Source organism: Camelus bactrianus, chromosome 25 (assembly GCF_048773025.1).
Source record: "Camelus bactrianus isolate YW-2024 breed Bactrian camel chromosome 25, ASM4877302v1, whole genome shotgun sequence".
Taxonomy (NCBI): Eukaryota; Metazoa; Chordata; class Mammalia; order Artiodactyla; family Camelidae; genus Camelus; species Camelus bactrianus.
The window spans coordinates 31662519-31674792 of NC_133563.1; the positions used below are offsets into that span (position 1 = coordinate 31662519).

The 12274-nt window shown below is 38.1% G+C and overlaps 1 protein-coding gene across 11 annotated transcripts in view; it reads left to right on the forward strand.

The window, feature by feature from the left end:
• Nucleotides 1-2896: 2896 nt before the first annotated feature.
• The window catches only part of PHF20L1 (PHD finger protein 20 like 1), a 76433-nt gene continuing 67055 nt past the window's right edge, over nt 2897-12274 (forward strand). For 6 of the 11 annotated variants that reach the window (XM_074353099.1, XM_074353101.1, XM_074353103.1 and 3 more), the window contains exons 1-2: nt 2898-3181; nt 5268-5383. In XM_074353099.1, the coding sequence (XP_074209200.1) occupies nt 5301-5383 (83 nt within the window). In that variant the 5' untranslated portion in view covers nt 2898-3181; nt 5268-5300. Of the gene's footprint in view, nt 3182-5263; nt 5384-12274 lie in introns of those variants that run through there. The other 5 variants (XM_074353109.1, XM_074353104.1, XM_074353102.1 and 2 more) reach the window with 3 other exon arrangements.

A 12274-nucleotide genomic window follows, 5' to 3' on the forward strand; every position in this document is an offset into this window, starting at 1 on the left:
GATGAGGGGTGTGCAGGGTGGGAGAGGGGCAAGGGGGCACAGCAATGCATAACTTCACTGTAAGGCTGAAGAGACTTCTCTAGACTTTTCTGTACCTTGTATCCTTGCCCTGATCCTGTCCTTTGACTCCACAGGGTCAAAAGCAGCAATGATAGCCTATATGGGGTTTGCATCAGTCTTACTAGACTCGATGTCCTCTTTTCAGCACTTTTCTGAAATTAAATTCATAGATGAAATAATCAAGCTACACATATTTAAAAAAATCAATACAATGCCATAACTATAATATAAAAATTAATTTATAAAAAGAATTCACAATAAAATACTATGTATCTCAGTACATGAGTGTTCAGCCATAACTCACAAAGAGACACAATCACAATGAAGTAGTCAAGTGCTTGCACAGAAATTTAGATTTATCCTGAATATAACAGCTAGAAAACATAGATTGATGTAGGTGTGTTCCATCAGTGCTTCAAAGACTATGAGTAGTTTTGCCATTGGTGATATGATTTTTAAAAATGCAATAAACTCTTCATAATATTCATACAAAGACAACAATCCTCCCTCATGTTATATCACGGCCCCACTCCTCATAAATTGAATGTATATTAAAATCTTGTAAAAATACTTTGTACTTATGTGTAAAGCTGAGTTCTAGGCTCAGACAATTATAAACAGGCTTTTTACCTACATGAATGTTTGGAAGGACATTCAAAAGTCATGTATAACCTGGGGTAATTCTTTAAGGTATGGGATTGCACTGTGCATTTCAGGATGTTTAGCACCTCTGGTCCCTCCTCCACTAAGCTGCAGCAATTCTTTACCCCCTCACCCCTAATTCCCAAAGTGTCCTCTAAAGGGTGGTATTAACTCTCTTAAGAACACTGACCTACCTATACAATGCACTCAAGTCAGGTATCATTTACATAAGACTTCATTTGCATTTATTTTCTTTCAAGTTGCATTATAGGAGGGATCCCTTGTAAAATGGAAGAATCATTTGTTCAGGGTAGATTGATGGATTGTCAGCAAACCGTGGAGGGGACATAGTATTCTGTTCTATCCTTCATGTATGTATTTTGTTTAAATTACAAACAACTTCAAATTTTCAGTGATGTATAACAACAAATATTTTTTTTCTTACTTACTGGCTTTTGGGTCAGCAAGGATTTTGCCAGGGTTCAGTTAGTTAACTCTGGTCTGAAAGTCAGAAATTTGATTACTGGTACGGTACTGCCACTGCTGCAGGAGAAAATTTTCCTCATCTTGAACATCATTATCAGCTTCTCATACACAGTTCTCAGTGAAAGAGTCTAATTGGTGCAGCTGAGAACAGAACTTAAGCTGCAAGGGAAATTGGGATCATGAGTTTCTCACATTTTCATCTTATTTAGTTTGAGGTTGACTTTGCCTAAAGATTCATAAGGTGTATATGTCAGTTGCATTAGGTTATGCTATGTAACAAACAACTCTAAAAAAATCTCAATAGCTTAAACCGACAAATATTTATTTTTTTCCCTTATGCTACACATCAGTTGTGGATTAGTATCATCACAATCGGTCTAGAACCTGGGTTGTTTGAGCAATCGCTATCCCAAAAGCTGCTTTTCACTGTGCCAGAGACAGAAAACTCGGTAAACTGGCTTTTAAAATTACCAACTGGCTGTGACAAAACTTATTTCCAATCTCATTTTATTAACTAAAGGAAATCAAATGGCCACACATAATTCTAAGGAGGGTGGAAAGTATAATCCTACCATGTGTCCAGAAGATTCTGGATATATATGGCATATTGCACTAATGACAACCATGATGGAAGATTTTCCAAACATGGAAAGGGATTTCAGATGCTGGGCAACCAAAACTGAGAAGACAAATGTCCACTAGCGACGGTATTCTATATATTTTTTCTATATGTTGCCATGCTCAGTCTGACTCTGTAGCTATTAGTAACATAGTAAGTGCTGACTGAGTGTCTGTTGAATAAAAAGATATGAATGTGGTTGTTTAAATTACTGAATCTCACTATAATTGAAGCTTAAAGAGAGATACTTTGCTATTTTAACTCCACACTGTAAAGCATGTTAAATAAAAGTGTTATTTGTATGCAATGCTGCATTTAGAAAGCTTGAGAGCCAGTGTGGCACACTGGAAAATGAGAGAGAAAAGACGCTTCATCTCAATATTGCTTTGAATGTGTTTTCTTGTTGGTTTCCCCTACAGAGGGGACAATTCCTTCTGTGCTTAATACAGAGTTTGGGCTATGGTTAAGTGTTCATAAAAAGTAGCTCTATCATTCGTTGTGTATTCTTGGGAAAGTCACAGCAATTTAGCTATAGGTTCTTTACCTGCACTCGCGCGCGCGCACACACACCCACCCACCCATACACAAAACATCTTAGTAATGTTTGCCTTTTGTAAGGATCTCCTAGACTACAGAGCAACACGACTGTGCCATTGTGGTTGTCCCGTGATCTACTTACAACACACCGCCTTCTACAAAGTATTCATTCAACAGACGTTTATTTACTTTATAACAGTAACCATTTGCTCTATTCTTAATATGGAATGGGGTGGGTTATCTAAGAAAGCGTGTAGTGCATTTACAGAAGTTTGCCTAGGGTGCTGGAATTAAGGAATTTTGAGGAACTGGTTCCCAAAAAACTAACAACAATAACCTTCAATGGGCTTCATCCTCATCTCTCAAAGGTCCAACACTTCACAACTGGCAGTGGGGTCCTGGAGCCTGCGTTCCTTCCTCCGCTCACCAGGGCCCCTCCCGCTAGGCATCATCCAACTGCCACAAAGCCCCGCCTCCCAGGGCGGCCCTCCTATCAGCTGCGCGGCCCGGGCCCAACCCTCGCGTGTCACGTGACGCGGCCGGGCCCGCTTCCGGCGCGTCGCGGGCGGCTGACGTCGCCGGGCCCGGCGTCGCGTCAGGGCTGGCCGGCGGCGGAGGAGGCGATGGCAGCGGACACCGAGCGGGCTTGAGGGCTCGGACCTGCTCCCTCCCGGGCGACGTCGGGCCCGACCCCGCACTGCGGCCTCAGCTCGCTCCGCTCCAGCTCCCTCCCTGACCGCTGCCTGGGCGGAGGCGGAGGCCCGGGCTGGCCGTCCTGTTCGTGCCCCGGCTCGGTCCCGGACGGCCCGGCAACTGTGCAAAGAGGAGGCCGAGTCGGTAAGAGGCGGCGGCGGCGGTGGCAGGGCCCGGAGGCCGCCTGGCCCTCGCCTGGCTGCTCGGGACGCCCCCGCGCTGATGTCTCTCTCCGGCCGGCTCCCCGCCCGCGTCTCTCCCCGTAACTCGCCGCCCCTATTGTCTGGGCGCAGCCGCTCCCTCTCCCCCTCCCTTCTTCCCCCCCTGCCGAGGTCCGGACTGCTGTCAAACCTGGAGGCGTCTCCTGCTCCCAGCCAGCCCTGTCAGAGCCTTTCCTGGCCGTCTCTGCGTCCCTGGCCAACACCTTCCCGCCCCACATCACCGTCCCTTGACCTTTTTTTTGGCTCCTCGGCCATGCTGTGACTGTCGCTTCACTTTCCTAGCGTTTTATCTTCTTAATAATTTTCTCTTCTCTGTCATTTGTTAGGTCCACAAGTTTCACCATCCTTATATATATTTGCATTCTTGTTCGTTTTCTTTCCCGATTTTATTCCTCTCCGTTCTGTCTCCCTTTCTCTTTTTGCTTCAAGTTTTGCCTCCCAATAGATTGTCTTACTTTGTCTTACTTTTCGTTAATTCAAATCCCTCCCCATCCTCCCCTCTCCACCCAAGAAAAAGGAAATCTTGCCTTTTCTGGTACCCCATCCAGAATTATCACTGGGAGATTATCTCCTTAACTCTTTCACTTCTTGTGGGTTGTAAGTTTTATCCTAGAAAATGTTAGTGTAACTGGTCAGTTACCCCTTAACTAAGTTTTTCCTGTGAAGAACAGCAGAAAAGATGGATTAGATTTCTACAGAATTAAGTAACTGCCTTGTATGTTGCACACTGACCAGGCTGCTCTTAAAAATATTTATACTCTTGTTTCTTTTACAACGAATGCCTTCTGGCCGAACTTATTGTTAACATTAATCTTTGTTGCTGCCACGATGGGCAGGAGGCTGTCTGCCCCCACCTCTCCGCCCCAGAATTTAAGTTTGATTTTACGTATTTTTATGGCACGATTGTTGTTGTATTTGGCATGCATATGGCACGTATTTTCCCTTACCTGTCAAATTCTTTGAAGGGGTAGTTGGTTTTTTTTATGTTTGTTGTTATGTTTTGTCCCTTGTGAATTGTGACAAAACCATTGAAAACACATTACACAGTTGTGTGTTTTCTAAACTAGGAGGGAGCATGGTCATTAGTAATTCTAAATATAAAAAAGGTTTTAGGGATTTCTCCTTTCCCCCGCTCACAGTAGGTTTGCATTTCTGATTACATGTTATATTTTGATTAGGCTATCTCAAAATGCATTCCTATTCCTCAGGTACTAGGTAGTGAAAATGTGACTTATCTCAAGTTTGCTGGGTGGCAACTGGCCAAAAGGATAGCGAATATTCCACATGTTGATGGCCTGGAGAGGAATAGGTATTCCTTTGTAGTTTTTTGTTTGAATGTACAACAACTTTTATTGTTAATATAGTAGAAATAAATTTTCAGAGTTAAAATCCATATCATTGTTGCTTATTGAATGTGAAGACTGAGAAAGAAATTGATTTTGGGTCTTTGCAAGGTGGGAGATCATAGGTAATGAAAAATCCTAATCACAGAAGAAATTATTAAAATCTTCGCTGGAAGAAGAGTGTGTCTATTGCTTCTTCCACCTTTGCTTTCTTTAGTCTCTTATCAAGTGTTTTCTGTTACAAGCCACTCAATAAATATTTGTTGGGAAACTAGGCTAATTTGTTCTCAAGAATTTCGGTAGTCATATTCCAGAACACTGAGTTGTCTTGATTTTTCAAAGGTGGAAAAACATTTTCAGCCATTAACGTGGAGAATTTTCGTGAATATTTTCAAGTTAAAATTAAAGCATTTTAGCCATTAGCTAGTTTTAATCCCCATCTATTAATTTTTTTTATAGTGGTTGTCTTTTTGATGTCCTTTTTCTTAATTCATTGTTAAGATTGCAAATTGCACAGTACTTTACCTAGAGATATTGGTAATCATTCAAATTTCTTAAAAATTTGACAATTATTTTAACATCTCATGTAATGTTTTAAAAATTCTGTTTAATCCCTTATGCATTTTATGCATCAGAATCTAACTATTTTTTTTTCTCTTGAGGTAGTGAAAAGAGAATCCTGAAGAATAGGATCTCAAGATGAGTAAAAAGCCCCCAAATCGTCCTGGAATCACTTTTGAGATTGGTGCTCGTTTGGAGGCACTGGACTACTTACAAAAATGGTATGGAAAATACTGAGCTGTTGACTTAAAACACAATATCTGTAGTCTTACATGGGTTGGTTAATTGCTGTTCTTCTGACAGTGGTAGAAACATTGGCATGTTCACATTTTGAATAAACATGTACATTGTTTTTTAGTTTTCTTACTCTTCAACTGATTTTGCAGGTAGCAGTACTCTTGTGTACTTAATACGAGCTCTGTTGGTGGTGGGAGGGAGAGGATTAATCCAGATAACCTGGTTCTCAGGTTTGGGATAAAACTTGATGTAAATCTGTTTTCCTGGCTTATGTTAGAGGTGGTCTTTCAGACTACAGAATATACTGATGGTCAGCATAGGCACTATTCACTATCCCATGTAAAACCAAAACTCAGTTTACCTCCTTCTCCAGAGCACAGGGGCCTGAAGTCAGGTTATCACTGTCCCCAGTTTTACCTGATTAGTCCTTTCAGACCTTCTCTTATTTCTTCTCCTATACTGGCTGTCTGTGATAAGTGGCAAATTCAGACACCTCCAACATACCCCTGTATACAATGGAGTAGGAGAAATTGGTTACCTGAGGTGAAACCACCACCTGGAAAGATGAGAAGGGGAAACAGCACACAAGGATCGCTGGGCCTCGGTAGGAATAAGGAGGATTCTTGTTCTGCTAGGGAATGCCCCCCTCATTCCGGTTAGCTCCCTCTAGTTCTGCTCTCTGGGTGATGTCTCCAGTGCCACTCTCAGCCCCCTGCTCTGAGAGGGGCGTTGGAGAGGCTCTTCTCCTGGGAGTGGTTCAGGCTTAGCTCCTCTTGAAGCCCATTTATTTTGATAAGGGGTCTGGCAGTTTAGCAAGGCTGCCAGACTTTCTTTTCTTCTCTTTTCTTTTCTTCTCTTTTCTTTTCTTTCTTTTCTTTTCCTTTCTTTTCTTTTTCTTTCTTTTCTTTCTTTTCTTTCTTTCTCCTCTTGACTATGACTCCCTTAAAAAAGTAGTGGGCATTTTGTAGATTTGTCTTTGATTGATTTCTCTTAGGTCAACTTCCTGAGTTGACAATGGCAGGCAGAGAAATCTTGTTTAGTCATGATATTTGACTTTAGACCAGCCTGGGGTTTTTGTCTCTTAGCATTTGGTGTTAGAACTCTGCACACATCCGTGGCCCCCAGCTTAATGGGCTCTGCTTGGGACTGTTTGAAACTGCAGTTTGAGATGGGAAGAAACCGTCATTTGGCCCCATGCCTCCAAGCTGCATCTCTGGTAGTGCTGCTTCTTAGGAGACTTAATAGTTACTCTCATTAGGTGGAGAGTACGCAGTGTTCTCAGGAAGGGCTTGGGAAGCTCCTGGAAACCAGGCAGTAGCGTCCCTCCTAGTCCTGAAGGTAAAATGTGTCACCAGATGTTGCCAGATGTTCCGGAGGTAGAGAAAGGGTGGAGCAGATATGCTTCTGATTGAGAACCACTGCATTAGACCAAACAACAGAAAATGCCATTTTAGTCAGTAATTGGCTCTCTTTGATTCTGATTTGACCAAAGAAGCTTTTTACTTCTCTGAAGGCACACACTAGTGAACCTCTTTGTGATGCAAGAGTATGAGAAATGCTACTTCTTACTTCTTTGATACTAATCTTAGTTATTCTTGTTATTTATTTTTTTCTTTTTTTAAAGTCATTGGCTTTTTTGAATTACTAGTTAATTCATATTATTCTTGCAAACCGACAAAGTTGCAGCTGAACTAGCTTCCAGTTTTGGAGAAGCACGTGGTTCATTAGTTCTCTCAGTGGCCTTGAGGGGTATTGATGTAATTAACTTTGGTATTAGTAAAAAACTCACTTTTTATGGTGAAACATTTTCTAATTCAACAGCTGTTATATCCATGATACAGTAGTTAATCAAAAAGATTATAAAAAAGAATTAATTTTAAAATCAAGTCTGAGTTCGCTTTTAGAATATTTGGAATTTCAAAGAACAGATGACAGTTGTAGCTTAATTTTTTCATTATCTGTGCTTCTGACCAAAACATTTGTAAGTGCTTAGCGTGATATCATTCGGATGTACTCAGTGATGAAGTTTAGATTTAATTTTGATGACCCTAGTAATAACAGTCTTTTTAAAGTATGTAAACATTAGCCAAAATAAATCACATGTGATAATCATTGAAACTTGCTGTCAGCTTGATTTTTATGAACTCATTTAAATGAAGATTTTGGCATTCTGCTATAGTGGCATTTCAATTAAAAAAGAGTTCAGAGTAAATACATATTCTAGGTAGTTGAAAAGAAATAATTTTGTTGTCACTTTGTTTATTAATGTCAGTAATCTCAAGAACTGTTTAGGCTTGGGTGACCCTTTAATTTAGTATTAAAGTGCTTTGCTGTAGGACAACTAATTAATTGCTAAGATTTACTGAATTTTATGAGGGGCACAAAAGAAGGTCTGTGAGACATGGTGCTCTTAGCAGATTTTATTTCTAAATGAGATAAACTTTATTTTATATTGTTTCATTTAAGGGCCATTCTGTATTCCATATAAATTCCTTGAATTTTTGCTTTAATATCAGGTAAAATTATAGACGGACTATATAAGTGTTGAGAAACTTTGATATTCTTGTGAGGGCAAAATAATCCCTGAGAATATACTGAACTCATTCCCTTCCCTCTTTCGTCCCTCCTTCTCTGCTTTCCTGCGTATTCTCTTCTGTTGCATCCGTACTGAATGCTTAGTCTTTCGTATTTATTCATTCAGTTGGAAAAGTATCGAGGTCCTATCTGACATAAATGTCTTTTGAATTATTATAGGCATTGGACAGGGAGGGACAAGCAGGAATGCAAATATTCCTTCCTCTGTACTAAGATGTTTACAAGTAGCAATATATCTGTTACTAAGAGAATAACTCATCACATATTGATGCATTAGCTTTTAGAGAGACGTACAAAGGGCAAGTTGTGGTAGTGGAGCACCCAAACGCCAGTTTGTCTTACGTGTAGAAGACTTTTCTTATATAAAAAAAGGAGGATATTTTTTAGTATGTGCCTTAGAAATAACAGGATAAACTCCAAATTTAGTGGACAGAAATAAACTAAAGTTAAGCTCCCACGTTTAGGTTTGGGGTAGATTTGATTTAATAGAGAGACGCAACCTGTTTTTCTTTGAAAGAGTACATTGTTATTCATTGAGCGAGCCATATCACACATTCTCTAAAGTTCAGAAAGATATTTCATCTTTGAAAGTACACTCCACTTTTGAAAGTAGTGATTTATTACTTTTGCGTTCAAAGTGATTTTAAACCTACATCAAAAAGCCCTAGTTGTTTGATTCTTTACCAGGACTAATGAATGCAGGCCCCAAGAAGCCATTGAGAGCCCAGTCACCTTCAGTTCTAGTATGGAGAACGGGGTCTCTTCTACACTGACTAAACCTAATTCCTACTGAGAAGTGAGGGTTGCTTTTTAAAAAAAAAAATTGTAGTTTCACTTAAAACATTTTGTTTAATTTGTTTCTCAACAATCTTTTACTTTAAAAGTCATTTAAAAGACTTCAAATATGCTAATTTTATAGCTAACACAATCAACCATTTTCTATCCTATTTTCCACCACAGCCTCTGTACATCCAAACCTGGACATATTTATTAGCTTTATAATCTATTGAATTAAGTAACACAGTAAGAATGAAAATAAGTACACGTTGTTGATACAGGAATGTGTCTGGGAAGAGAGAAAGTTCAGAGTTGAAGTTATGTTTGAGACACTGTAAGTGGATTGTAAAGACGAAAGAGGCAGATTCAAATTCGTAGTGTCACTTTCTGATCGTGTAAATATGGGTAAGTCCTAGAACTTGGTGGGCTTAGCAGTAAAATGGAAGTAGTGTTACTGGCTTTTACTTACAGAATTATTTTATGGATTAAGTAAAATAATGTATTTAAACTTGCTTCAAATTATCCAAAATAATAATTATAAGGCACTGAGGTAAATGAGTTGAAAAAATAGACCTTTGAGGTTCCAAAGACTCAAGTGTAAAAGTTTTTAAGTGTAGCCTTAGTGTTGATGTGAGAACAGCCTGGAGTGTAGAAGGGATATCATGTCACTGCAACATTCTGTAAACCATCTTTTTAAGGTGATAATAAAATCTTGCTTCTGAAGAGTTTTATAGGTTACAAACCACCCTTGAAAATATTAAGGTATCTAATCATTCTGAGTATTGCTCAGTAAGAAAAGTGATAACATCAAACTGGTTTGACTACTGATTTAACTTTTTTGATTAAAATTAAAATAAATACAGCAAGTGATTTTAGTTATGAAAATAAAACATATCAAATAATATGCTCTGGTGTTACTCTTAAACTTGAAATTACAGAATCAATTTAAAACATTCAGATGAGTTATGCTCTTCTGACCTGTTTTGGAATATTTCTATTTAATTCTCTTCTAGATCTAAAGGAAAGGAAAATGAAAGATTAAAAAATGTGGAGATGTCTCCAAGTTCAGAGTTTGATAGAACAGTATAAATTTGAATTGGTAAAAGCTGTTTCCACACATTTGGAGTTTTTTGAACTGTATGGAACATTTGCAAATGTGAGTTTTTAAAATGTTCGTGAACAGAATTTTAGTAGAGTGGGAAAATTGAAGACATTTAGATTGTAGCAAGTACAAATATTTCTAATTTAAATAAAATTATGTATTATCTGAATTAAAAGGGATTATCTTTTTCTGATTAGATTTGCTATTCAAAGGAAAACATGAGCAGAGATAAGTTATGTGATTTATATTTGGAATGGAAGAGTGCTTCTGAAAAGCAGAATGTAGATCAGACTTAAAAACCGAAAGCATATTTAAATTTTATTAGATGAGCTTGGAATTTGTGGAAACCATAGGTGAATACTTTTAAAATATTCATTTGCTTAATAAGGTTTTGTCCTTTTATATGCTCCGTTTTTTTGCATCTGTATGTAGGTGGAGAGTATTAATTCTTATTTTGAGTCACTAACTACCTTTGAAAACCTAATTTCATCTGTAGACTCAGAAAAATGTATAATCACATTTATATACCAAAATAATTATTTATATACCAAAACTGTATTATGAATGGCCATAGAAAACTTAACCTTTCTATGGTCAGGACCCTGCCTGTAGAGAATTTCAAATTGAAATCCATAAGACTTGCTTTTAAATTCTTAGATTCTTTATTCAGAAAGTCATAAGTTTTGAATCCTAAGATCTAAGTGAACTCTCATTTTAATAATCATCAAACAGGTCTGCACCAGTGTACAGACATTTTAGTTCTTTAATTTTTAAAATTTCTGAAAAAGAAAGTCCCATAAGCTCTTAAAGATAAAATTCTCCACCCCCCCCGCCACCCCCCAAATTTTGAAAGCAAGATTAGAAATAGGGGTAGAGTAGACATTTATTTTAAAACATACCTGGTTTGTCCTTATTGTTCTTTCTCTAATACTCTTCCTTCCATGATGTTGATTCGTTTTTTTATAGAGCTTTTTCTTTTACCTACTCACATTTTTTGCTTATCCTAGTTTTCTCAAAAGATAAGAGAAAAGGAATATTGAAACAAGTAAATTTAACTGAAAGTCAGAAAATGTGGATCCTAGGTGCTGTTCTGCCATAAACTATGTGACTTTGAAGAGTTGCTTCTCTGCTTTAATGTTTTTAAAATGAAGGTGTGACATGTTAGGTGATCTTTCAGGTTTCTTGAATTAGAAACTCAGATTCTTTTATCTACTTTTCACCTATTCAGGGATGATGACAGATTTTTTAAATCTCACTTTTAGATAGGTAAATAACAATTTGAGGCATAAGTAAGGTAGGCAAGGACTAGAAGTCACATGTACTTTCTCAAAACTGCTGGTCTCTAGAAGAAGAGAAAATGAGTTGGAAAAGGTGGAGAAAGGTGAATATAATTGGGAACAAAAATACAGAGGTTTGAAGTATTTGTAGGATAGTGAGCAAGTAGTTACTTTTTCTCCATCCTGCTCTCCCACTCATTTAAATGCTTTTTCATTAACTGTTTAATTTTGAAATTAGTTAGAACCGTAACTATTGGCTTTAAAAAGTAGATTTATCCAATAGGATTCTTTAACTCACTAACTTACCATTTGGTACCCATTCACTAACAAATTAGTTCTCTTACAAAGTTCATTGATACTATAGTTCTGAAAGTGATTCAGGTGAAGTTCATACGAGTGGTTCTCAAGCTTGAGCCTGCCTCAGAATCACTTGAAGGATTTGTTAAACACAGGTTGGTGGGCCCAACACCTGCAGCTTCTGATTCAGCAGGTCTGAGGTGGGGCCAGTAATGCGCATTCCAGCAAGTTTCCAGGTGATGCTGATGCTGCTGGTCTGGGGATCACATGTGAGAACCACTGGTTTAGACTGTACAGAATTATTAACCTTATTAACCTGAAGAAAAGTTTTTGAGGTGGACAGCAATGGAAATATCCAGGGTTATTTTTTGAGTTTATAGTCTGCTTTAATTATTTATGTTAGTTAGAGGAAATAAAATGTAAGTATGGGCATTGCAAAGTGATGCATGATCCAAAAATCTTTTTTTTTGTTATTTTTCAGTAGAATAGAATATATTGACCTGCATGTACTTTGATGTGCTTCAGATTTCTTTCTCCCCTTTCTGTAGTCTCCAGTGCTACCCGACTGGATAGTTGTTAGGGGTTAGGCTCTTGTTGCTTTATTAAAAAAAAAAAAAGCTATCTTGGTTATGGTTAATCATGGATTGAATTTTATTGTTCTGTACTTTGTGTGCATTCATGTAATGGCAAGGATCGGACCAAGAGAGAAGACAATTTTATTTGCTTATCTGATAGTTGGTTGAAGTTCAGTCATCACCTGTCACACACATCCAGCTCCCTATTCATTACATCATTCCTGCTGAATATTATTATTATTTTGTATTGTG